This window comes from Epinephelus fuscoguttatus, linkage group LG18 (assembly GCF_011397635.1).
Source record: "Epinephelus fuscoguttatus linkage group LG18, E.fuscoguttatus.final_Chr_v1".
Classification (NCBI taxonomy): domain Eukaryota; kingdom Metazoa; phylum Chordata; class Actinopteri; order Perciformes; family Serranidae; genus Epinephelus; species Epinephelus fuscoguttatus.
Genome location: NC_064769.1, coordinates 19,545,197 through 19,566,510, shown reverse-complemented (window position 1 = coordinate 19,566,510; position 21,314 = coordinate 19,545,197). Strand labels below are relative to the sequence as shown.

The window sequence follows — 21,314 nt, the reverse complement described above, 5'->3', positions numbered from 1 at the left end:
TGTGTGTGTGTGTGTGTACAGTATTCAAATTTTTCCATTAGTCAAGTGTTGAAAGTTGACCTTGCTCATATTTGTTGTCCTTGTTTTTAGTTGTATGTCTCTATATGTCTATTTTGTATTGTACAAATTCCTTGTAAGTGCACATATATTGGCCAATAAAGCAGATTCTGATTCTGAAAATGATGAGCTAAGTTAGTCTTAGTTCTGTGAGTGACCCAGATTTAGCTAGCTAACCCTCTACCTGTTTTTTTAATCTAACCAACTTTCTCCAAAACTTAGCCTTACAGAGTAGAAGTTTAAGAGTGTGACAAACAGATTTACATCATGATATATGAAAAGGACACGAGTGAAAGTTACTGCTCACCCAACTTTGCTGCTTTGAGTTCCCTCCCCCAAAATAATATCACTTCCTGAAAATGGCTTCAGTAGAATTGTAGCCTTTGTTTGCTTGTTTTTGCAAAAGTGTTAAAGTACTAACTAACTGACTGACTTTAGGGACACACAGTAAATAATAATAATAATAATAATAATAATAATTTTTACAATAATAATAATAATAATAATAATAATAAATTGATGATAAGTCGTCACCATGAGCTATTTCTTTCTCATATTTTTCCTCACTGTTAATATAGAAATACAAAGAAGCACAGGTGTGATATGTTTTATTAACTTTAAAATAAAACAAATAAAATATTCAGCAGTTCTGCTTGCTACGAGTGCTACATTTAATCAAAGACAGAAGTTTAAATCAAAGGGAACAGAATAAAGTTACAACAATGTTAGTACATCATTCATTTGTTCACTTTCCTTTTGAAAATGTAAATATGCATCTAATACTGATAATAGGATTAAGATTAAAAGTATCTAATATAGGGCCACATGAATATTTCAACTCAGTTCGCTCATGATCAGCCCAACCAAATTAGAATATATTGTAAATGATGATGAATTCGATTCAAAATACTGTCCTGCAGTAGCTAATTTGGGGCTGACTGGTTTACAAACGTACTAACACAAGCAATTCATTCACACTCATGAAAGCAATCTAAAAATAATGTATTTTTACAAGTTACAAGTATTTATACAAGTTGAAAGACATAAGATGTTCAAATGACTAAATGCAATCGTTGTGTCATGCAAAATTGATATTGTGACATTTGAGATTTTATCATCATTATAAATAAATTATTGATGCATATATAAACAATATACATGTCTGAGGTAAAACATGCCATGACATATGATTCTGTCAATGCCACCCAGCTCTATTATCTGTGGCGCTACCACCACCTCGCAAAAATAGTCTAAAATAATTGGAGAACTCTATGTGGTGTTTTTAAAATTGCTTGTTCCTGTTATTTTTTTTGTTCCTTCCTTGTTCTCTTTCTAATAAAGCTGTATTTGTCCTTTAAAGGAAAAGGACAACCAGCTTATTTGAAGAACAATAAATCATCTAAGACATGTTTTTATAGGTGAATAACACATAAAAACCAAATTTCTGTGGAACTAAAAATGTTAAGTGTACTGGTATGAGACATTGCACATCAGATAATTAACACTGACGGTAAAACAGGAAACCATAACAGTACGTGATCTCTTAACTCTTACACTGACATATTTTTTAACTAGCCTGTTCACTACAGCAGCATAATTGAAATCCTGAAATTCAGTTATGGCTTTTGGTTTTGGCCCCATCTGGCCACCTCTGTGAACATTTTCTGGGGGTGCACTGCTATAATAATGTTCTGTACAGTGAAATACTGTTTGTCATTGATGACAAAGGTTTCAACTTGATTTTAGATTATTTCAATCTGCTTAGACCTTGAGTGATTGAGACCACCTGTGCGGAAATCCTCTGCCATTGCGTCCTCTATCCTTGATTTCAAAGACTTTCTTAGGATTTGTTTAAAGTCATTCCCGATGAACACATAGAGCACTGGGGTGATGAAGCTGTTTGCTGCAGCCAAGGTGGCCCCCACCTTCAGGCCAGTGTGAAGTACCTCCACGCGGTGGTTCTCCACATCTGACTCTAACAGAACAAAGGTATGATAGGGGACCCAGCAGAAGAAGAACGTCAGGATGAGCGCCGCCATGACTTTGTAAGGCTTGGTTGACTTGATGGTTAAAGTTCTCAGCTTCACACAGAGCACCATGCTGCAGACGACTATCACGAGGAAAGGAATCAGGAACCCCCAGATGAATCGAGTCAGTACCACTGCCATGTGTATGGAATGGCTCATGTAATTGGTGTGGCACTGAGTGACAGAGCCGTGGACTGTGGTTTGTCTGAAGAGCAGTGAGGGAAACGTTAGAAGGGCAGAAAAGACCCACATAAGCACAACAATCCCAGATGCTATCGGCACTGTCCGGTGGTTATGTGCCCAAACCGGAAACAAAATCAGTAAACAGCGGTCAGCACTAATCAGAACTAAGAGAAACACACAGCTGTACATGTTGAGAAACAGGATGGAGGAGGTGAGCTTGCACAAGACCAGTCCGAAAGGCCAGTGTGAGGTGATCATGTAGAATACTTCCAGGGGCAAAACGGCACAGAACAAAAAGTCTGAAATGGCCAGACTGATGTACCAGGTGGTGATGACTGTTCTTTTCATTTTCCATCCACAGACCCAGATCACTAACGAATTTCCTCCGAGGCCAATAACAGATATAAGGATATTGAGTGCCACCAGAACATGAGTCAGAGATGACTGAGGAGTACTGAAAGTCAGCAGTCCAGTTGTGGTGACGGTGGTGCTCTCTGTTTCATTGTCTGGGGTGTAATCGCCATATTCAATATAATCCACATCCATACTGGTTACCTTTCCTAAAACATGAAGCACAGAGTCCTTATTTAGAAACACATTTACATATAACATTTCTTTATCAAAACAATATATTACAGTAAAGTTCATGATACAGTATAATACAGTATATTATAATATAGTTTAGTGTATAAATGGACTCAAGTACTCACGTTATGTCTCGACACAGAAGCAATCACTTGAAAGTGCTTTCTTCCCTAGCTGCAGGAGGCAACTTCTCACTTCTGTTTCCTGGGCAGTGTTAGTGACGAAAGATGAATCAAAATTGATATGTCATGGAACAAGTGAGAATGCGCCCTCCTCTCATTTACCGAAAACATACTATTTTGTGTTTTTGGATGAGAACCTTTTCAGCTGTTGGAGTGAGTTCATTTGGCCAAAGAGGTCAAAATAACTGAATAAAGTTATTTTATTACTGTGATGTGTTTATACGGGTATTTCAAGTCTTACAACAGCCTTTAAGCACACTGTTGCAATATCACAGAGGAGATCCCCTCCACACAACCACAAAAATAGGCATCAACTCAGGTTCCTTAACCAAGGGTGTGTCTTTAAACCATTTTACCAGAAGTGCAGTGTTCAAGTGTCATTTTCTGTTGTAGTTACTGTTTTTGTTTTACCTCGGAGGGAATTAATGATTTTTTTAACTACACATCTGTAATAAAAAGGGATAAATGTCAAAAATAAAAATGTCATTAGCATTAAAAATCCCACATGATAAAAAATGACAACAGAAATCACAATTAAAGTCAACACTGAGTCAGCGTCACCCATTCTCAAAAGTGTAACATGCCAATTCCTGGCAGAACTCCCAGTGTCTCAATTATGCTCATATCATTAAGAAAAAATAAAACACAAATGTTTGAGGTAATGACCATGCACTCTGACCAATAAACCATTGCGCACATCTGTTTCCTGCTTGCTTTTAAAACCAAATTTGTCATTTGGGAAAATAAGAAATTCAAATTAATTAGAAGTCACCTAAGAAAAGAATAATAGCATTTTATTCTTCACTACTGATAATAGCACTGTGTGTATTGTATCTTTAATAACAACATACTAACAGCAGACCAGTCTTTCAGATGACTGAGAGAGCCAGTTCAGCATATGGCGGGAAGAGGAAGTTTTCGTCTTGCACATCATAGACCTTTAACTCAATTTTTCGTCCCACATTTTACATTGACTGTTGTCATGCAGTTTGGGGAACTGTTCCCCAAAAATCACATGATGCGGGTTTTGTAACAGAGAAAAGCTGAGCAAATTATTTTCTGTCAAAGAAAAACCACAAGCCATCTGACCAGCAAATCTGTAGCATTCTGGTAAACAGTCCGTTGCAGCCATATCCTTATAAGAACCCCATTCTGACTGTCCTTTGCTTTATATGACTTTTCAGCTGTGGTGGAAGAAGCATTCAGATCCTTTACTTAGGTAAAAGTACAAAAAACCACAAGATACAAAATACTTAATTGCATTTAGAAGTTCTACATATTCAATTTAAATGGTGAATTATAAGCACTGAAATATACTTAAGTACCAAAAGTAAATCTCATTATACTCTGATACCACGATGTATGCAGTGTTACTGTGTTTCTATTACTAATGCCTTCATGTGTAATTCAGGTTGAGCGAATCTGAACTATTATAAATAGTCATTTGGTAGTTTATGGTGGTGAAAAGTAACATACATTAAAGTGCAAGTGCTGTACCATTTTTGCATATTTATACTATACCTAAAGATGCCACCCTGGACTGTGGGAAGTTGGGGTGGAACTTTTTTTTTTAATATATATATATTTTGGGTAATTCCTGTTATGAAGCAACATTTCTGTCACCATATATATATATCTATCTATCTATATATATATATAGATAGATAGATATATATATATATATATATATATATCTATATATATATAGATATATAGATATATATATATATATATATGGTGACATATATATATATCTATATATCTATATATATCTATATATCTATATATATATATATATATATATATATATATATATGATAAGTGGCTTAAATTATAGATTAGGGTCTTCTTTATCACACAAACACAGAAAAGGTCATTTTACATTAGTGACCTTTTTGGTACATGTCTTCAATTTTTATCATGTACCCTGTGCAAAGTAGTCAACTTCTACATGAACCATAAACTATAAAGTTATGAAATACTCAAAATGTGATTTAATTATTTTGAAGGCCACTCTTTCTGATTATATATATTGTGTGTATTAGGAGAAACTAAGAGTTGTCATTGTTGTTATTATTGTGTCATTTTCATAACTTACTGTGTGTCCCTGAAGTCATTTTCAGTTAGTTACTAGTTTTTAGCCTTAGAAAAACCCCAAACAAGCAAATAATAAAAGGCCACGATTTCATCAAGGCCATTTTGAGGAAGCGACATATTTTGTTTGGAGGGATTTCAAAGGAACAAAGTTGGGTGAGCAATAACTTTCACTTCTTTTTCATGATGTTAATCTGTTTGTCACACTCTCAAACTTCTGCCCTCTTTTGTTGCTCTCAATGTACGCATATAATATAGACATAGAGCAGGTAAAAACAAGGACAACAACGCTGAACAAGGTAAACTTTGACTAATATAAACATTTGACTACTATGTACAGGTATAACCATATAGATGAAAGTGTGTATACATACGTATATGGAGAACACAGTCGGACAATAGTGCAGATGTAGAATGATAAATATAACAGGTTGCCTGCATACATGAGGTAGGTGGATATGACATGTAGTGTATGCAGCATGTGTGGATTATATTTGACAGATTTACAATGTGTATTTAGATTATAAATAAATAAATAAATATAACTTAGTGGTAAAGCTGTTGCCTGGTGTTACCAGGTTATTCCACAGGGATGTTCCTGATGCTATGGACTGGTGTTAGGTGTTCATCATAGTGACAACCTGTGGAAACAAACTGTCTTGGCACACAGTGTTCTATAGCCTAACAGAGAGGAGAAGTTGGAACAGGTTATGGTCTGCAGTGATGTTAACCTGGCAGTTTCCTGACTCTGGGGGTGTATTAGTCCTGAATGGAGGACAGACATGCAACAATGATTTTTTTTCCCTGCAGTCCTGACAGTATAATGTAGTCTGTTCCTGTCCTGTCTGGTGGCTGCTCCAACCACACAGAATTGCACCAGCCGTTCCTAGGACAGGTTGAACTTTCTGAACAGGATGTAGATCCTCTGCTGCTGGGCCTTTTTCCTGATGGTGTTGACAGTGGACGTCCACTTTAAATCCTGGGAGATGGTGGATCCCAGAGACCTGAAGAATTCCACAGCAGACACTATATTGTTTAATATGGGAAAGAGGGGAGCAGTGCTGGAGGGCCATCCTCAGACGGTATACACAGGTATACAGGGTATACCCGCTTCTTAGCCACAAAGCCATTACATGGTAAAGTATACCCACTTCCTCCTTGGTAACCTGCCTACCTACTAGTAGTACATCCACCTCATCAGCTACACCACTGCTTATCCTGAAGTCACCTCCACAGTTTTTAGAACACTCAGCTCCACCAAGGTCTGTAGACCAATAAAAACCAGTCCACTCATCACATAAGGATTATTATTTGAGGGCCGGAAATTGTCCAACATGCTTTCCTGACAGTTCAACATGTCACAATTCTTATATGATTAAAAAAATATGTACATATATAAAAATAAAAACAAAACAAAATCAAAGTTTTGAGGCTGAAATGTTGCTGCATAACATAAATGACCCTGTTGTAGACTGAATGATTAATTTAAAACAATGAGAGATTAATAGAGCCTACTGAAAATCATAGTTAATTTTAAGTTCAATTTTCAACTTTATGTATAAAGCCCAATAGAGACTCCAAAACCACAGATAACCCTTTATTCTCTGAGCATATTTAGTGTTCAGGTTGGAAAATAAGGTACTATGAGCTCTTAGATATCACGGAGCCTGTATAAGTATATGTACAGCCTTACTTGAAATAAAATGTTTTCAGACTGGTTTACTGAATGCTCACCATGACTTTCCCATGTTATGAAAAGATGTTGATGTCACTTCAACTGGGCATGCGCAGATATGATTAGTTTAGCCCCGCCCCTGGTCGTGACGTAGTAGACTCGAGGATTTTAATAAGCTCTGCTTTCAAACTGCGCCATACCTATTGACTATCAACATGGCGGGTCCTGTGGCGAAGAAGTGTCTCAGCCCTCTGTCCTTCCTCACCAGGAGGCTGTCTGCTCCGGAGTTCATCACCCGGTGCTGCTACCACAAGAAGGTAAAACATTTAGTCTGTTATAGCTTCAACGTTACAGAAGGAGGCCGGGTCACCGTGAGCTAGCTGCTGTCAGGCTAATGTTTACAGATATTAGCCCTGAGTAGTTACAGCTTGATAACAGCATCATGAGGATGTTACAGTGTTGACATGGCTCGGGTAGTTAGATGAAAGTGCTTAACCAGGTAGGGTTAACCACAATATGTAATATGCCTGCTGAACAAATGTCCTAAATACATGTTACATCAGTCTGCTGTCGTGTGGATTAGCCTAACAAGTTATAACGTTATATCTCAAACAAAAAGGAGTGTAACCAGAAGACCAGCTAATTAAACGCCAGCATGTTAAAATTAATTTTATTTGTGTCTTGCTAGCTTGTCAGTTAATTGAAGACGTCACTAATCTGCCCATCAGATGGCCACTGCTTTAATACTGCAATCACATCCGATTAATAAGCTTTAAGCAGTGTGCTAGAAACCTGTTAGTGCTTTGTTATAACGTTATACCTGTGGAAGGATGCTGTATTTTTACACAACAGCAATATCCAGATGTTCATTGTAAGTTTCATTATGTGATGTGATTGTCTGATGGAACATGGAGACACAGGGTCGATGATGCTCAAATTAAGTTGGACACAGATGCTGGTAAGCAGAGGTGGCTCTCTCTTAATATTTGAATGATTTAAAACGGAATATACCTTTTTATTGAAATGCTTCTTTAGTTTTTGATGTGCCTAGCTTTAAATTTGACATCCCATCTGGCTGAACTGTTGTGTATTTTTCATCCTTTGGAGATGTACATCAAAATGTTCCTTAAAAAGCTTTAATATCATAAAGAGATTTATTTTACCTATTTTATTGTATACCTTGAAACTTGTTTTAAAAAGCTGAAAGATGATAAATATGTGGATAACTCAATTTTGAGAACTCACAAACATAAACACACAAACTGTTCATACTATAATGTTGAATTTGTGGATTACATGTTGTCCTTTTTAGGATATTTTGTGATATAAACTCAGCCACCTTGTATTGTTCAAGTCACAATGACTCGGCAGAAACCAGGGGGAGGGGGCAGGATGCAGCAGTTGATTTAGTTGACAATGAAATCCGGTCCTAATCTGTTTATTTCAATGTCTCTTACGTAATGGTGAAAACTTGGAGTTGTATAACATCGATGCTCAAGACGTCTAGACTCCTTTTTGGATAGTGTTAAAACACAAAAAGCCTCCCAGGATGCTGGAGTTTATTTACTTTCCCAAATTTATGTTTCTATTGTGAAATATTTTAAACAGTGTGTTAGAATCCACTTAGGCGCATTACTTTTGTCCTAACACAGTGTTTCCTTTCTTCTCTGTCTGAAGGTGGTGGATCATTATGAGAACCCGAGAAATGTTGGCGTACTGGACAAAAACTCCAAGAATGTTGGGACTGGCTTGGTGGGCGCTCCAGCCTGTGGAGATGTAATGAAGCTCCAGGTATGTTTGTCACTAAAAATGGATGGATTGCACTCTTATTTTTTATACATGCAGAGCCATTAAGACTGAATTATAGTAACACCATAGTTTAGCTTTGCCATAAAGCATTTTTTTCCCCTGTTATATTGCAGTTTACTTGAACAGGAACAAGAATAGTTATTTTAATCTAGTGGTTGAAAATGAAATGGTCTCTAGTGATGTTCCTAATTGGTCGACATTAGACAGTGCTACCCTTGCTAGCTGGCACTAGAAATACTAGTCGGTTAATCTTATTATTTCAATTATTATTATTTAACTAAAGATTTATTTTCATAAAGAAAGTAAATGTATTATTTAGTGAGTTATTGTCATGTTTTGTAGGATAATGTGCAATGATCATAATGCATGACGCAAAGTGCCACACATTTCAGTGGCATGTATAATACAATTTTGTTATTGAATAATATGATAAATGATTTCAAATGGCTCTTATGATATAAACAATATTTTTTCGGTCAATGTTTAACCTTATAGATTAAATTGTGTTAAATTTTGACTGTTATCTGAGTGTTTTTTTATTTTAAGATTATTCAACTTGTCTAAGTTTAAACTTTTACACATCATGGAAATTAGCCATCAGGGACATCCCTAATGGTCACGAATTTCTCAAAATTGGACTTATTCTTCCTCTGGCATTTGAGTAAAACTTTAAAAAAAACAAAACTCTCATTTTGACAGATTGAGGTGGATGACCAGGGGAAGATTGTGGATGCCAGGTTCAAAACTTTTGGCTGCGGCTCTGCGATTGCCTCCAGCTCTCTGGCTACCGAGTGGGTGAAGGGCAAATCTGTGAGTGAACACATTACAGATCTTTCTCTGCCTCTTGGAGTGTCATGCATGGCTTTACTTATTCTTATTTATTTTGCTCTGCTTATCTCTTATCATTGACTGGAAAGGTTCCTGTGGTTATTTGAGCTATGTGCTTTTCTTTGCAGGTGGACGAAGCTCTGACAATAAGGAACACTGACATTGCCAAAGAGCTGTGTCTTCCACCGGTTAAACTTCACTGCTCCAGTAAGTTTTCAGTGAAACGTTCTAACAGTGTTCTTTTCCAAACAGCTCCACACATGTATTTAATGTATCTTATTGTTTCTCCTCAGTGCTTGCGGAGGATGCCATTAAGGCTGCCTTGGCTGACTATCGCCTAAAGCAACAGGACCACCAGCAGGAGGCAGTCAGGGCCAGCAATTAAACAGAGCCCTCTCACTCTGAGCCGGGAGCCACTGTTTCCCTCCTGCTGTCAAGATGAGAAGTAGCAGTAGTCCAGCACCCTCACATTCCTGCAGTGTTGATGAGGCACACCTAATATGTTGATGACCAGCACACTATCGTCAACCCTCTGTAGCCGTATTACACCAGGCGTTATGTATTAGTCTGTGGTCCTCCTGCCCTGTATTTAGCCTGTCACGTAAACGCACAATGTTAAAGCACTGTTTGGGCTGTTGGTACAGGGGTGAGCCTTACTTTTGAGACTGTTATATTTTAAGATGTTTTGCTTGAAGAGTTTAAATGGTGTGATGGAGATATTGATGAAAGCTCAGAGCTGTATCCTATCCGCACCCTAAGCACTGACCTTTTGATATGCAACCTAGCAACGTGGCTTGAAACAATAAAAAGGGTCCACTGGTTTTAAGTGTAATTTATGATTATGTAGTCATGCTTCCTTGACAAGTCTGCAATAAAAGTATCCTGAAACCAAAACTGTTCTCAGGAAGTGGTTTTCTACACTTGACTAATCTTAAACATGCAAATACATATCTGGAAAACACTTGTCGATTAGTGTGTTGCATTTGAGTACAGAGTATTTGGGGACCATACCACAAAATGTTTACTGAAGTGTGAAGAGAGACACACTGAGCGAGCTGCTGTCTGTCACACAATCCACCACAGATCAAGTCACTGTTTTGCAGATTACAAGCAAGTTTTTGCACTTACGTCTCAAGTCGAGACAAGCAAGTTCCAAGTCTTTAACTTTGAGTTTCTAGTCTTAAACAAGTCATAATGCACTCTTTACCAAATGTAATGCCATTTAAACAACGATTATTTAAATTACAAAAATTATGAAGGCTTTTTAACAAGTTTGTTAAGACAAGCGCAACTGAATTTAAACATAAAAAATGGTTCTGACACTTCACTTTAAGATGGCACTATTAACCACCACAGCAGCAGAATGAGTTTTTAACGTTTCTGTCCTGTCTCGCTGCATTTAACTCACCTCATATTCAAAAAATGTCTGTAACTTCCTGTTCCCAAATTGGCCTAGGGAAAGTGTCAAGTGAAAACGATCAAGTCTGTGCATATTCATGAGTCATTGGTGTTAAAGTCTATGTCGAGTTGCAAGTCTTTTTTGATTTAAGTTGACTCTAAAGTCCTCGAATTTGTGACTGTGGTCTGACTCAAGTCCAACTTTTGTGATTCGAGTCATACCTCTGCAAAACATCCCATAAAAAGAAATATATTTTGTACCAGATGCTAATAATGTTACTCTATTCATGTTTATAATATGGCATGAAAGATGCAACCAGTCTGAGCAAAGCAATCACCTGCACTGAATGCAATGAATATAAAAATATAATACTGAGAAAAAGGGAAAAAAATACACCTGTGGTTGGTATTTAGCGTCTTATCTGCATTTCTCTTCATACATCTGTCGTGTTTTTTTGTAAACGTATGCACAAATTGCCACTCATGGATTCAAAGCGTTCAAAAAATACATTCAGCTGACAGTGTTCGGAGTATTAGAAGGCAGTTTTCTCTCCTGCGATCAGCTGAAGTGTAGCAGAGTCACTGTGAAGATGCAGAGAGGCGGGCCGCAGACTGCTGCCCATTAAAGGCTCTTGTGAATCATCCTCTCCTGAATGAGGCTGCTCTGGAGTCTCCAGCTCAGGGCTTCCTGTTGCTGCTGTTGCTGCTGCTGTTTCACTGTCAGAGTGCTCACACAGCTCCTTTTCCTCAGGGAGACTTGGTAGCTGCTGGTCCAGGATGTTGCCATCTGGCTGAGGGCCGTCCTCAGGACTGTTCTCTGCTACTTTCTGACCGGGGTCGCTTACCTCTGCAGCATCCACACATTTATTTGGTGTGCGCAGCCTCTTGGCAGCCCTCATTATGTCTGCCTGGAGCTGCCTGTGAGAGTCTACTGGCTCACTTTCCTTCTCAGGAGTGGGTTTTTCTGGCACTTCATTAAAGAGTTTAGCACCTCCGGTTTTGTCCCTGTGGTCCACGTACATTTTTGAGGGAAAAGAGGAAGGGTAGTAGGCATTGACTTTGCGCCTGCGGCTCATGATTATTGCCCCACAGATGATAAGGAAGACAAGAAGGATGAAAGAGCCTGCGACGAGTATAAGCAGCATGTTCTCCTCCAGGAAGTCCACGACTTGACTCAGAAAGTCAGTTTCCACATGAGTGGGGCTGACAGGTGTGGTTTGGTACTCAAAGGAAAGGTTGCTGGTGGGCAGAGGGGAAGTTAGGTTACTGAGCTCTTCCTCATCTGTACTTCCCTCTAGCGAACTGTAAAAAGGTAGCGGTGTGGCCAAGCTGCTGCTGATGCTGGTGCAAAACACCGCACACAGACTGGTCAGATGAAGGGCCATCGGGAGCATGGTTTCCCTCAGGATCTGTAAATAACAGTAGATGTTAGTCACTGAAATGTTTTTGCCATATGTGAAGACCGTCTCATGTATTGCCTTTGACGTGAGAGCTAAACATCTGTTTTTCTGAAAAATAGAAATCTGGTGATCTGTACTGGAGGTATTTCCTGAATCATCAAAGACTCCCTGTACATCTGGATATAAAAATATTCCATAGAAGCCAGGATAACGTATGTCCATGGTCAATTTGCACATGAAACAAACCTATAAATATGTTTTGTTATCAGTTATATTTCTCTACATAGATTTTATACTGTATTATATAATGTTTTTCTATGTTTAACATTGTCACAAATTGGAAATGGGTTAATTGTTTTATTGTGCAGCAGACATAATATTCTGGCATCCAGTTGGACAGAAGACACTTATGGGTAGAAATTTCTTTGTCTCCCTGCCAATAAAAACATGAAAGTAGCAGAGGGCTTTTATTGTGACATAATTTAAGGCATTTCCACCATAAACTGATGCAGAAAATGCACAAATTACTGCATAAAAACTCCCCAGAATGCAGGAAATTACCCCCCAAACCGATGCTGAAACAAAAGCTAAGCCCTTGGTAATGCACATGGGTCTCGTACACAATCCTGCTGAGAAGCAATGATCCATTTGGTGAAACTTCCACTGTACTGTATCAGCTGAGTTCCTGCAAGTTCAGCTGATTGTACCAAAACCAAAATCTTCCCCAGGCGGCAGTCTTTGCTGATTCACCACAAAGTTAAATACGTTGGCTTTATCCCAGCCTGAATCATGGCCTGAAGTTTTTGCTCATTCAGATGAAATGAGGCTATGGAACACACATGCTGCACAGTATCAGCAAACCCAGAGCATAGAGTTGAACAGCAGAGGTGTAGATTTTGGGGGGGAGGGCATCCTGCGTTTGTCCCCCTTGGTAAAAACATGAAAGATAGGAAATAAAGAAAGATATTTGTACTCTAAACTGATGAATTGACACATAAAAAGTCACTGGAATACAAGAAATTAAGGGTTTGATGCTCACAATTTTCTGGCAGAGGATGCCTAAACCTCCATTTCATATGTGTCCCCCATTAAACGGCCCTTGAATGGCCCTTTGTAAGTAAAAGCATAGTTTTAAGTTCCCCTAGCGTTACAGACATCTCTAAAAAAGGAAACAAAACCATAAATACATGGCCAGATACGACAAGGAGTACATGGGAAAATATGTTTTTTCCTCTTATTTGGATCACAATCAGCTCTCTGCACGGTCTGTGTGTCAGCTGGCAGCAGCTCCCACACTTCTATCCTTATTCTGCTCCATCTGCGTGCAAGTTGGACCACATGAGACTCCGCTCTCATCGAGGAAAAAGGAGGAGGGATGTTTCTTTTTTTTTGCATTTCAGAATTAATGGCTCAGCCCAGACCAAATACACATGGCCACACATGCCTTTGCAACCAGACACAGGCGGTCGTATGCACACACATGCACACATGGACTAAATCTTCACTCAGCAAAAAGTCCTGTGACCTAGATTCAGCCATCGCTCCCAACCTGAGAATATTTCTAAACTTTTAATAGTCATGTTCTGACTTCCTGAGGCTGGATGCTGCTCTGAAGGCATCATGATGCTGTCACATCAGCCACTTCAAATTGACATGTGAACTCACATCAAGCAAACATCCAAATGCCTCCTGAGTGTGCAAAAACTCTGTGAAAACATTTTACTCACCATCCACTGCAGAAGAAGTGTCTTTGTTGAACTCGCCTCTGATGGAGGATGTGTGAGCGCAGTCTGGAAAAAGTGAACTGAGAGAGAGAGAGAGCACAGAAAAAGAGTAGCAAATGCTCGGCGAGGCCACGCCACTTTTGTAGTTTCAGATTTCAGGCTGGAGGTTTGTCTGGATAGTGCAAAAAAGAAAAAGATGTCGTTAAGCATGAGGACAAATCCCTCCTTCTGCCTCTCCTCTGTTCTCCTCCCCTTCAGCTTCCCTGAGTGTCTGAGCTCTCCAGCCTGCACACAGATTGTTCTTGTTAGGTAGGAGTTTATAAAGTGCCGTGGGGGCAGGGACCCTCTCCACCCCTCTCCTCCCTCCCCTGTGTGGCTAACTGGATGTGCTAGGCTGAGACAACACTGGTGGGATGAAAACAAAAACTTTATGACTATAATAACATCATGAACAAACCCTCAAACATCATCATCTGCAACATGTGTTCTCTTCCTAAATATTTCTCCATATTTCTGCAGAAGTAGCCTCTGATTGACAGTCTGGCCTCTCCCTCAACCTCAGCCTCTGACACCGATGACAAACAGCAGGCCTGCTGGGGCGAAAAACAGTCAGTTTGTAAGAGAGACCAGCTAATGCAGGAAGAGGTTAATGTTTCCTGTGTGGACAATACACCCGTAACAGTCAGGAGAGGGGGGATTTTCATCCAGAGGCAAACAATTACACTCACACAGTGTGTGTGACCACTTCAGGGAGAGAGCATGACTGACTGCGTGTGGGTGAGCTGCAGTGTTGGGGAGTAGTAAACTACATGAAATTAAACAAGTAGTTTAAATTCATTTTGCAGCAGCTTGCTGGTAGTTCAACTTTATTCATATTTTCACTGTGATTTAAGTGGTTAAATTATTTTTATGCCATTTTTGTGTAGTTAAAGGTCCAGCGTGTTGGATTTAGGGTGATATATTGGCAGAAATGCAATATAACACGTGTTTTCTTAAATGTATAATCACCTTAAAACAAAAATTGCTGTGTTTTCATAACCTTAAAATGAGCTGTTTATATCTACATAACTGTAGATATAAACAAATATTGCCATGTTGCACAGCCATGTTTCTACAGTAGCCCTGAACAGACAAACCAAACACTGACTCTAGATAGGACCATTCGCATTTTTGCATTTTCATGTTTTTTATTGGCCACTGTAGTTAGCAGCCTCTCTGTGATGGAAAAACACATTTTTGAAAATATGAAACTGCTTAATTCAGTGTTTTTACTGGTTTTAATCACCTGGTCCGTTTGTTTGGACGGGAAGGCACTTCTGTGGATCATTAGCTGTGTTTCCACTGAGCAGTTCAGTTCAGTTCGGTAAACATTTTTTCCGTTTCCACTGTAAAAAGTTGTGGACGATACCAATGGGACCGCTCTGTACTGTCCCCGTTTTGGTCCCCCCTCTGTTGGGGTACCTAGCACACAGATCTGGTACTAAAAGGTGGAGCTATGAACACTGCAGTATGTTGATTGGTCAGTAGAGGACGGTCACTCTGCTCAGGGCTGAGCTGTGGCTGGTTTTGAGGCTCATGTAACCACTGTTCATACTGTGGAGTTTTATTTGTAAACTGTAACTATAAAAGGAAAGGATGTTTTGCTGCCTCTCGCAGCAGCTGGAGCTGGAGAAAAAACAAGCATAATTCACTGGGCTGACTGCCAGTGATTTTTAAGGTGGAACGTTAACTTGTAATCTTACTCAATGTATGAGTTAATGACATGAATCAATCAACACACCTTAAATTTCACTGACAACTTTGACCATTTTATTAGTTTTTATGTGACACACACTTGTAGTAATGAGTGGATCTTAAAGCGTTTATATATGTTAATTTTGACCGGGACGGCATGTATCCCAATCCTCACTCAGAGAAGAAAAAAAGCATTGTGGAGCGTTGTTCCTGTGGGCACCGGCAACACTAAACCCCTCAGCTTGTCTGAGAGGGACTAAATGCACAAACCCACTATTTTTAAATATCTCATAGAGAGAGAGACAGCAGCCTGTTTTATTTTGTTTAGAAAATGATGGCGTGCATTTTGTGGACGATAAACAAGGTGCAGACTTCCACCTGTGTCACCAGTAATGAGGACATACAGTGAGAGCTGGATTGAGCAGTGACAACAACCCCGCCCACATTTGAGAGTATTGATTGCAGTTGAGACTCTAGGGTCTAGTTGTCATGTCTGAAGGGTTAGTTTTGGTTCCAAAGGTACCATACCGAAGTGTTTGGTGGAAACAGGGCTATCCTACTCCTGGTAATACCCACCTGAAGACTAAACACTAAAGCCATCCTAACCAGGAGCTCATGTTTGGTATGTGGGAGAAGTTTCAACTGGTTGCAGTTTGAAATCCTCACCAGTAGATGTCACTAAATCCTACACACTGCTCCTTTAACTACTGAAACTATAAACAATTTTGGGCCATAAAAGGAAAGAAGATTTTTAACTTTACTTCTTCTACTTACTACTTCTCTATTGTATTGAAACCCCTTTGATCACAATTAGTCATAAGCTGACATTCCTTGTACTTTCCCCATGGGGCATTTTCAAGGGCGTAGTTAGGTGGGAGGGGGAACACATATGAAATGGGGGGTTTGGGGGTCCTTTGCCAGAATATTTTGAGCATCAAACACATCATTTCCTGCATTGTTGGAAATTTTTATGTAGCAATTTGTGCCCTTACTGCATCAGTTTATGGGGTAAATGTCTTTCATTTTGTCAAAATGAAAGTGGGGACATGTCCCATGCCCCTGCCCAACCCCCACATGTGTACATGTTGAGGCTTATGGTAATAAACTCAATCAAGTGTCAATTTATGCTGGTATGTGACCCTTTTTGTATTATAGTTTGTCATTGTAGTTTCTAATTTGTATCACATGTTTATTTAATCATTTTTACAGAGTAGTTTGAACCACTTTTTCTGTGCATTTTAGTAAACCAAACTAGATTCTCCCTACGGCGGCTTAGCTGTGATTCAGCTTCTTCCAGTGTGAAGTAATTGGCAGCTTGCAACACTGCTCTCAGTGTAGCTTCCCCAACACTGGTGAGCCCTTCAAATGATCGTGTATGCGTAGAAATGCATTTTTGGCAAGTCTGCAGTGTTTGTGATAGTCAAGACAAGTCTAACTTTATATGGTCATCAGGAGCATGAGATGAGGTCCTGCATCCTCCAGGTTTACATTCGTCTCAGCTCTGTTGATAGTCACCGATGTCTGTTTCAGTTGCACATAGCTCGACGTGAAAAAAAAAAAAATCCCTAAGAAGCATTCAGAGCTCTGTTTTCTTTTCTGCAGGAAGGGAAGTGAGTATGAAATCCAGTCCAGGGCAGAAGAAAAGCCTTTTATACAGCCAGTCATAAATAAGGGAACTGACTTAGTCCACAGAGTGCTCAGTTTTATTATGACTGTTTACAATTCAGAGGCACATAATGGAACACCTTTTTTCACCTAGAAAAAAACCCAGAGCCATTTTGCGATACATGGTTTCACTTTTTTGTTCCTCTCATCTTTGTTTTTCACTTCAGCTCTTATGTAGAACATTTTCAGCACAAACTTTATCTACAGCCAAATCTTTGATAACCCCTCATTTTATAGGTCTGAAGTCTTGAAGGTGGCGGCGGTAATTATGGGCAAAAATACAGAATGTGTTCAACCGGTAAACTATCAGTAATCAGTTCTTATTAAATGTTAAGCTACTCTTTTTTGAATAAATCTTCTTGGCTTTAAAATGAGTGGTATTTTCAAGGATATACACAACTAACTAAACTAATATTCGCTGTACTTTGTCTCTATTTCCCTGAAACGCTGTACCAAATTACATAGTTCTTGCGCATAATTGCAATACCAGACCTGTAAAATAAAGCATTACCAAGCCGTTAAAAAGGACATTAGTTAAATAAATTATCACAATACAGAAGCTGCATCTCTACGTGCACATAAACAGAGCCACATACTATTTACCATTAATCATATTACAGCGTTTACACAATGAAGCCTCAGTGCAGCCAGAATAGCATCTGTAAACTGAACAGTGTCTGTGAAGAACAGTGATCCCCTGACAAAACAAGCCTTCCTGTCTCCCGTCGCTAAGTGAAGTACCATCGGTGCTCAGTTCAGGATGTTAAGAAAAAAAATCTTTGATCTCTCTCCTCATCCTAACTTAAAGTTTCTAGTGGAGGGCGAGTGTGAAATTATGCAAAAAGTCTGAAGTCTTGCCTGTAAATACGCACCTGATGGCCTGACGTCACAGAACGCCACATGGGGTTAATGGTACCTGAACATGAAAACGTAACAACTTTTCTGTGTGTGTGTGTTTGTTGGTTTTGTATCTCTTCCTCCAGAGGAATAGGGCGTGCAGCGATGCCTAACCACCAACATCAAAGGGGAAGCATGAGTGTATCCAAACAGCAACTCTTTCTGCGTCACTGACATCAGACAAATCAGTCTTATCAGAGGTCTGATGACGACAATAATCATATTTCCGTTTAAACAAAGCGGTCATTCTCTGGAAGAAAGCTGCTGAGGGTGAGGTTATCTCCTATGTCCTCGTCACTGTCTGCACCACCGTGGATCACCAGGACTCCGTTACTGACTGGATTGCGTTGTCTCGTGTAGGTGTGAGTCCTCTCGGGCAGCAGGGCCGAGATACACATCATCTCCGTGGCCGGCTGAGGTTTCCTGACCTTGTACTTCCTTGTTGACAGCTTAGCGCAGAGGATGATGGTAGTCACCATGAAGATGGTGGCCAGCGCAGCCAGGGAGGAAACGGCGATGAGGCATTGCTTCACTAAGCCTCGGTGGGAGCAGGGTTGGGCCTCGGTGCTCTTTGAGACTTCATGAGGTGCTGCTGTGGTTGCCGGAGCTGGTTTGGTGGTTGGGACTGGCAACCTCTTGGTCACATGAGGGATCAAGATTCCTGCAGGACTGGTGGAGGCATTGATGGTGGGAACATCAGTGGTGGAGACAGTGGCGTTTGAGTCATCGGTGGTGAAGACATCAGTGGCGGTGACATTGGGGTTTGAGTCATTAGTGCGGAAGACACTGGTGCTGGAAACACTGGTGGTGGAAACAGTGGGTGTAGAAGCACTGCTGGTGGAGTTCGGTAAGAATGAGGTGGGGTGAGACTGAGGGGTAGTGCTCGACTCTGCTGAAACAGCTGATGTGGAGATGGGGGTTCTCGTCACAGAAACGGGCCGTGTAGTCAAAAGGTCGGTGCTGTTAGTGGATGTCTCACTTTTTGTGGAGTCGAACACTGGTGCTGTCTCAGAGGTGGGGTTAGGGGTCATTATGGTTGTAGTAGAGGCTGAGGGATTGCTGAGGGTCTGGATGAAGACTGGAGTCAGAGTAGAATTAGCAGGAGAGGTGGGGGGAGGTAACTTGGATGTGACTTCGGGCTCAGTGGTGAGCGTGTGCTGCGGCGAAGACACGGCCACTGTTGCTGAAGCTGCTACACGAGCTGTTGCAGCAACAGTGGTGGGTGATTGCTGATGTATCTGATTCACTGTAGGGTTCGCTGTCTCTATGTGGGAAGGATGTGTTGCACCTGCAGCTGTGGTCACTGCTGCAGTGGTATGAGGCAATGGTGGACCTGAGCTGCTTGTCACTGCTGCCACAGTGTTCATGGCAACCAAACCAGAGGCGCTGTTTGTGCTGTCACTTCTGTGAGTGATGTTTGCCTCTGCCACTCTGGGTGACGCAGTGGTCTCTGCTGGTGCAGCAACACTAACCTCCACAGGTGTGTGAGTGTCAGTGTGAGGTGCACTGATCATCTCCTTGGTTGTCTCCTCTGGTTCAGGGGTTGATGTAATGTTTCTGGTCCCTGGGATCGAAGCACTCATGGACTCCATTGAAAGCAAAACAGAAATCCCCCACAGTAGAGCCAGAGACGTCTTCATGCTTAGTAGCCTCATTGTTGCTTCTGAAATGACAGAAACTATTTAAATTTACAGGTTACAATACAAGAAGTCGTAGTAAAAAGACACACATGGAGGGAAAAACAGTGTCATGTGTCTGCTAGTGACATCTTATGATGACACGGTCATGAGTCTTCTCCACACCCGTTGCTACATTCTCACAGGAAAAAACACGTTTTTAGTAAGTCGAAAACGTTCTTAAAAGCAGTCTGTACAAACACAATCTACAGTTAATGTCTTATCTTTAATATGAGATCTGTTTAAACTACAGCACAAATTTCAAAATCAAATGTGTACCTTTTGAAATGTTAAAGTTAGAAAACATGAAGTAAATAATGTTGATAAATCACCCTCCTTTGTAAGAGAATCCACACAGAAGATTACATTCTTAGGGAGCAGGTAGTAAACTTAATCTAACACCGTTACGTAAGAGGAAACAGCAGATCACAAAGCAGAAACATATAACCAGAGCGTAGATTTTAAATGTGTCCGACCACAAAGAAACCGGTCAGTGTCTTACCTTGCTGCTGGTGAAGCACAGGGCTGGACACGAGGTTAAAACCACATAAAGGTTTAGTTTGTTTCAGCCTCTCTGGGAGATGAACATTCTCTCTGACATGCTGACTGCTGACTGATAGAAGAAACAGGAAATGTTCACACACACACACTTAAAAAAAAAAACACTCTATATAACATTTCTAGAAAAGCCAGATACAGACAGTCACTTCCTTAGAAACGCACAGCTTTAGTTTGCATCAACAAGGAAGTAAACTCCACTACGAGCTTCTTTTTATTTCCCCACATTGGCTAAGCTGCCATGTTTTAACATCTCCTATGTATTATTGGTTATTATAAGATGTGTCTTACCTCACTGATGGAAAGCTGAGGAGAGCTCAGGTGCTGTTTGCTCTACAGGTCCTGATGTTCTCAATACTACTTTATATGAAGCGGCAGGAAGTGCTCACTTCTGTAAAGATGTCTCTCGAATGTCAACTTCTGATCACACTTCTGTCTGAGATTACAGCCATCAAGTCATGTGGGTAAAAAAAAAACAGGGGACCACAGTGACAGATCAGCTACACGAGGACGACATTATGTGTGTCACAGTGTAATACATGCAGAAATAAAATGCACTGAAAATCAGAAAGTCCATGTAATGAATGGATTTAAAATGCTTCGGCTTGGCATCCTGGCTTTAAACAGTGATGTGCAACAACAGACTAAAATACAAACCTTGGACTAACACTTTGTACCCTGTGAGGAAACGAAATGTTCTTCTAGTGTGGAAATCATAACTGTCACTTCCTGTACTGATGAGTCACACTGAGATGTGGTTGTAAAAAAAAAAAACAAAACAGTTAGGCCTACAAAAAGTGACATGAAAATAGTCTTTGTTTT

At 40.0% G+C, this 21,314-nt stretch overlaps 4 protein-coding genes across 5 annotated transcripts; 1 reads left to right on the top strand and 3 right to left on the bottom strand.

Moving 5' to 3' along the window:
• Positions 1–649: 649 nt before the first annotated feature.
• On the bottom strand, positions 650–3,207 carry LOC125905734 (chemerin-like receptor 1). The gene is made up of 2 exons (XM_049603917.1): positions 2,978–3,207; positions 650–2,827 (listed from the first exon to the last, which is right to left on the bottom strand). Exon 2 carries the CDS (start codon positions 2,811–2,813, stop codon positions 1,800–1,802), a length of 1,014 nt encoding a protein of 337 aa, XP_049459874.1. The 5' UTR covers positions 2,814–2,827; positions 2,978–3,207; the 3' UTR covers positions 650–1,799.
• A 3,755-nt stretch (positions 3,208–6,962) lies between these two features.
• LOC125905743 (iron-sulfur cluster assembly scaffold protein IscU-like) lies at positions 6,963–10,334 on the top strand. Its single transcript, XM_049603930.1, has 5 exons — positions 6,963–7,120; positions 8,481–8,594; positions 9,312–9,422; positions 9,569–9,647; positions 9,734–10,334. Exons 1-5 carry the CDS (start codon positions 7,019–7,021, stop codon positions 9,823–9,825), a joined length of 498 nt encoding a protein of 165 aa, XP_049459887.1. The 5' UTR covers positions 6,963–7,018; the 3' UTR covers positions 9,826–10,334.
• Positions 10,258–14,239, bottom strand: tmem119b (transmembrane protein 119b). The gene is made up of 2 exons (XM_049603915.1): positions 13,966–14,239; positions 10,258–12,247 (listed from the first exon to the last, which is right to left on the bottom strand). Exons 1-2 carry the CDS (start codon positions 14,170–14,172, stop codon positions 11,372–11,374), a joined length of 1,083 nt encoding a protein of 360 aa, XP_049459872.1. The 5' UTR covers positions 14,173–14,239; the 3' UTR covers positions 10,258–11,371.
• A 1,019-nt stretch (positions 14,240–15,258) lies between these two features.
• Positions 15,259–21,111, bottom strand: selplg (selectin P ligand). Of its 2 annotated transcripts, none has more exons than XM_049603911.1 (3): positions 20,784–21,111; positions 20,437–20,547; positions 15,259–19,921 (listed from the first exon to the last, which is right to left on the bottom strand). In XM_049603911.1, the coding sequence occupies exon 3, from the start codon at positions 19,911–19,913 to the stop codon at positions 18,489–18,491; it is 1,425 nt and encodes a 474-aa protein (XP_049459868.1). In that variant the 5' UTR covers positions 19,914–19,921; positions 20,437–20,547; positions 20,784–21,111; the 3' UTR covers positions 15,259–18,488. The 2 variants fall into 2 exon arrangements, with proteins under 2 accessions (XP_049459868.1, XP_049459869.1); XM_049603912.1 differs by having other exon boundaries at positions 20,437–20,543.
• Between the last annotated feature and the right edge of the window lie 203 nt (positions 21,112–21,314).

Bases quoted from the DNA above. Each gene is read 5' to 3' on its own strand.
- tmem119b (XM_049603915.1), bottom strand. From the start codon at position 14,172: ATGCTTAACGACATCTTTTTCTTTTTTGCACTATCCAGACAAACCTCC. The intron at 12,248-13,965 runs GTGAGTAAAATG...TGTTATTTACAG, and splicing joins CACTTCTTCTGCAGTGGATG to ATCCTGAGGGAAACCATGCT.
- LOC125905743 (XM_049603930.1), top strand. From the start codon at position 7,019: ATGGCGGGTCCTGTGGCGAAGAAGTGTCTCAGCCCTCTGTCCTTCCTC. The intron at 9,423-9,568 runs GTGAGTGAACAC...TTTTCTTTGCAG, and splicing joins AGTGGGTGAAGGGCAAATCT to GTGGACGAAGCTCTGACAAT. The intron at 9,648-9,733 runs GTAAGTTTTCAG...GTTTCTCCTCAG, and splicing joins GGTTAAACTTCACTGCTCCA to TGCTTGCGGAGGATGCCATT.
- LOC125905734 (XM_049603917.1), bottom strand. From the start codon at position 2,813: ATGGATGTGGATTATATTGAATATGGCGATTACACCCCAGACAATGAA.
- selplg (XM_049603911.1), bottom strand. From the start codon at position 19,913: ATGAGGCTACTAAGCATGAAGACGTCTCTGGCTCTACTGTGGGGGATT.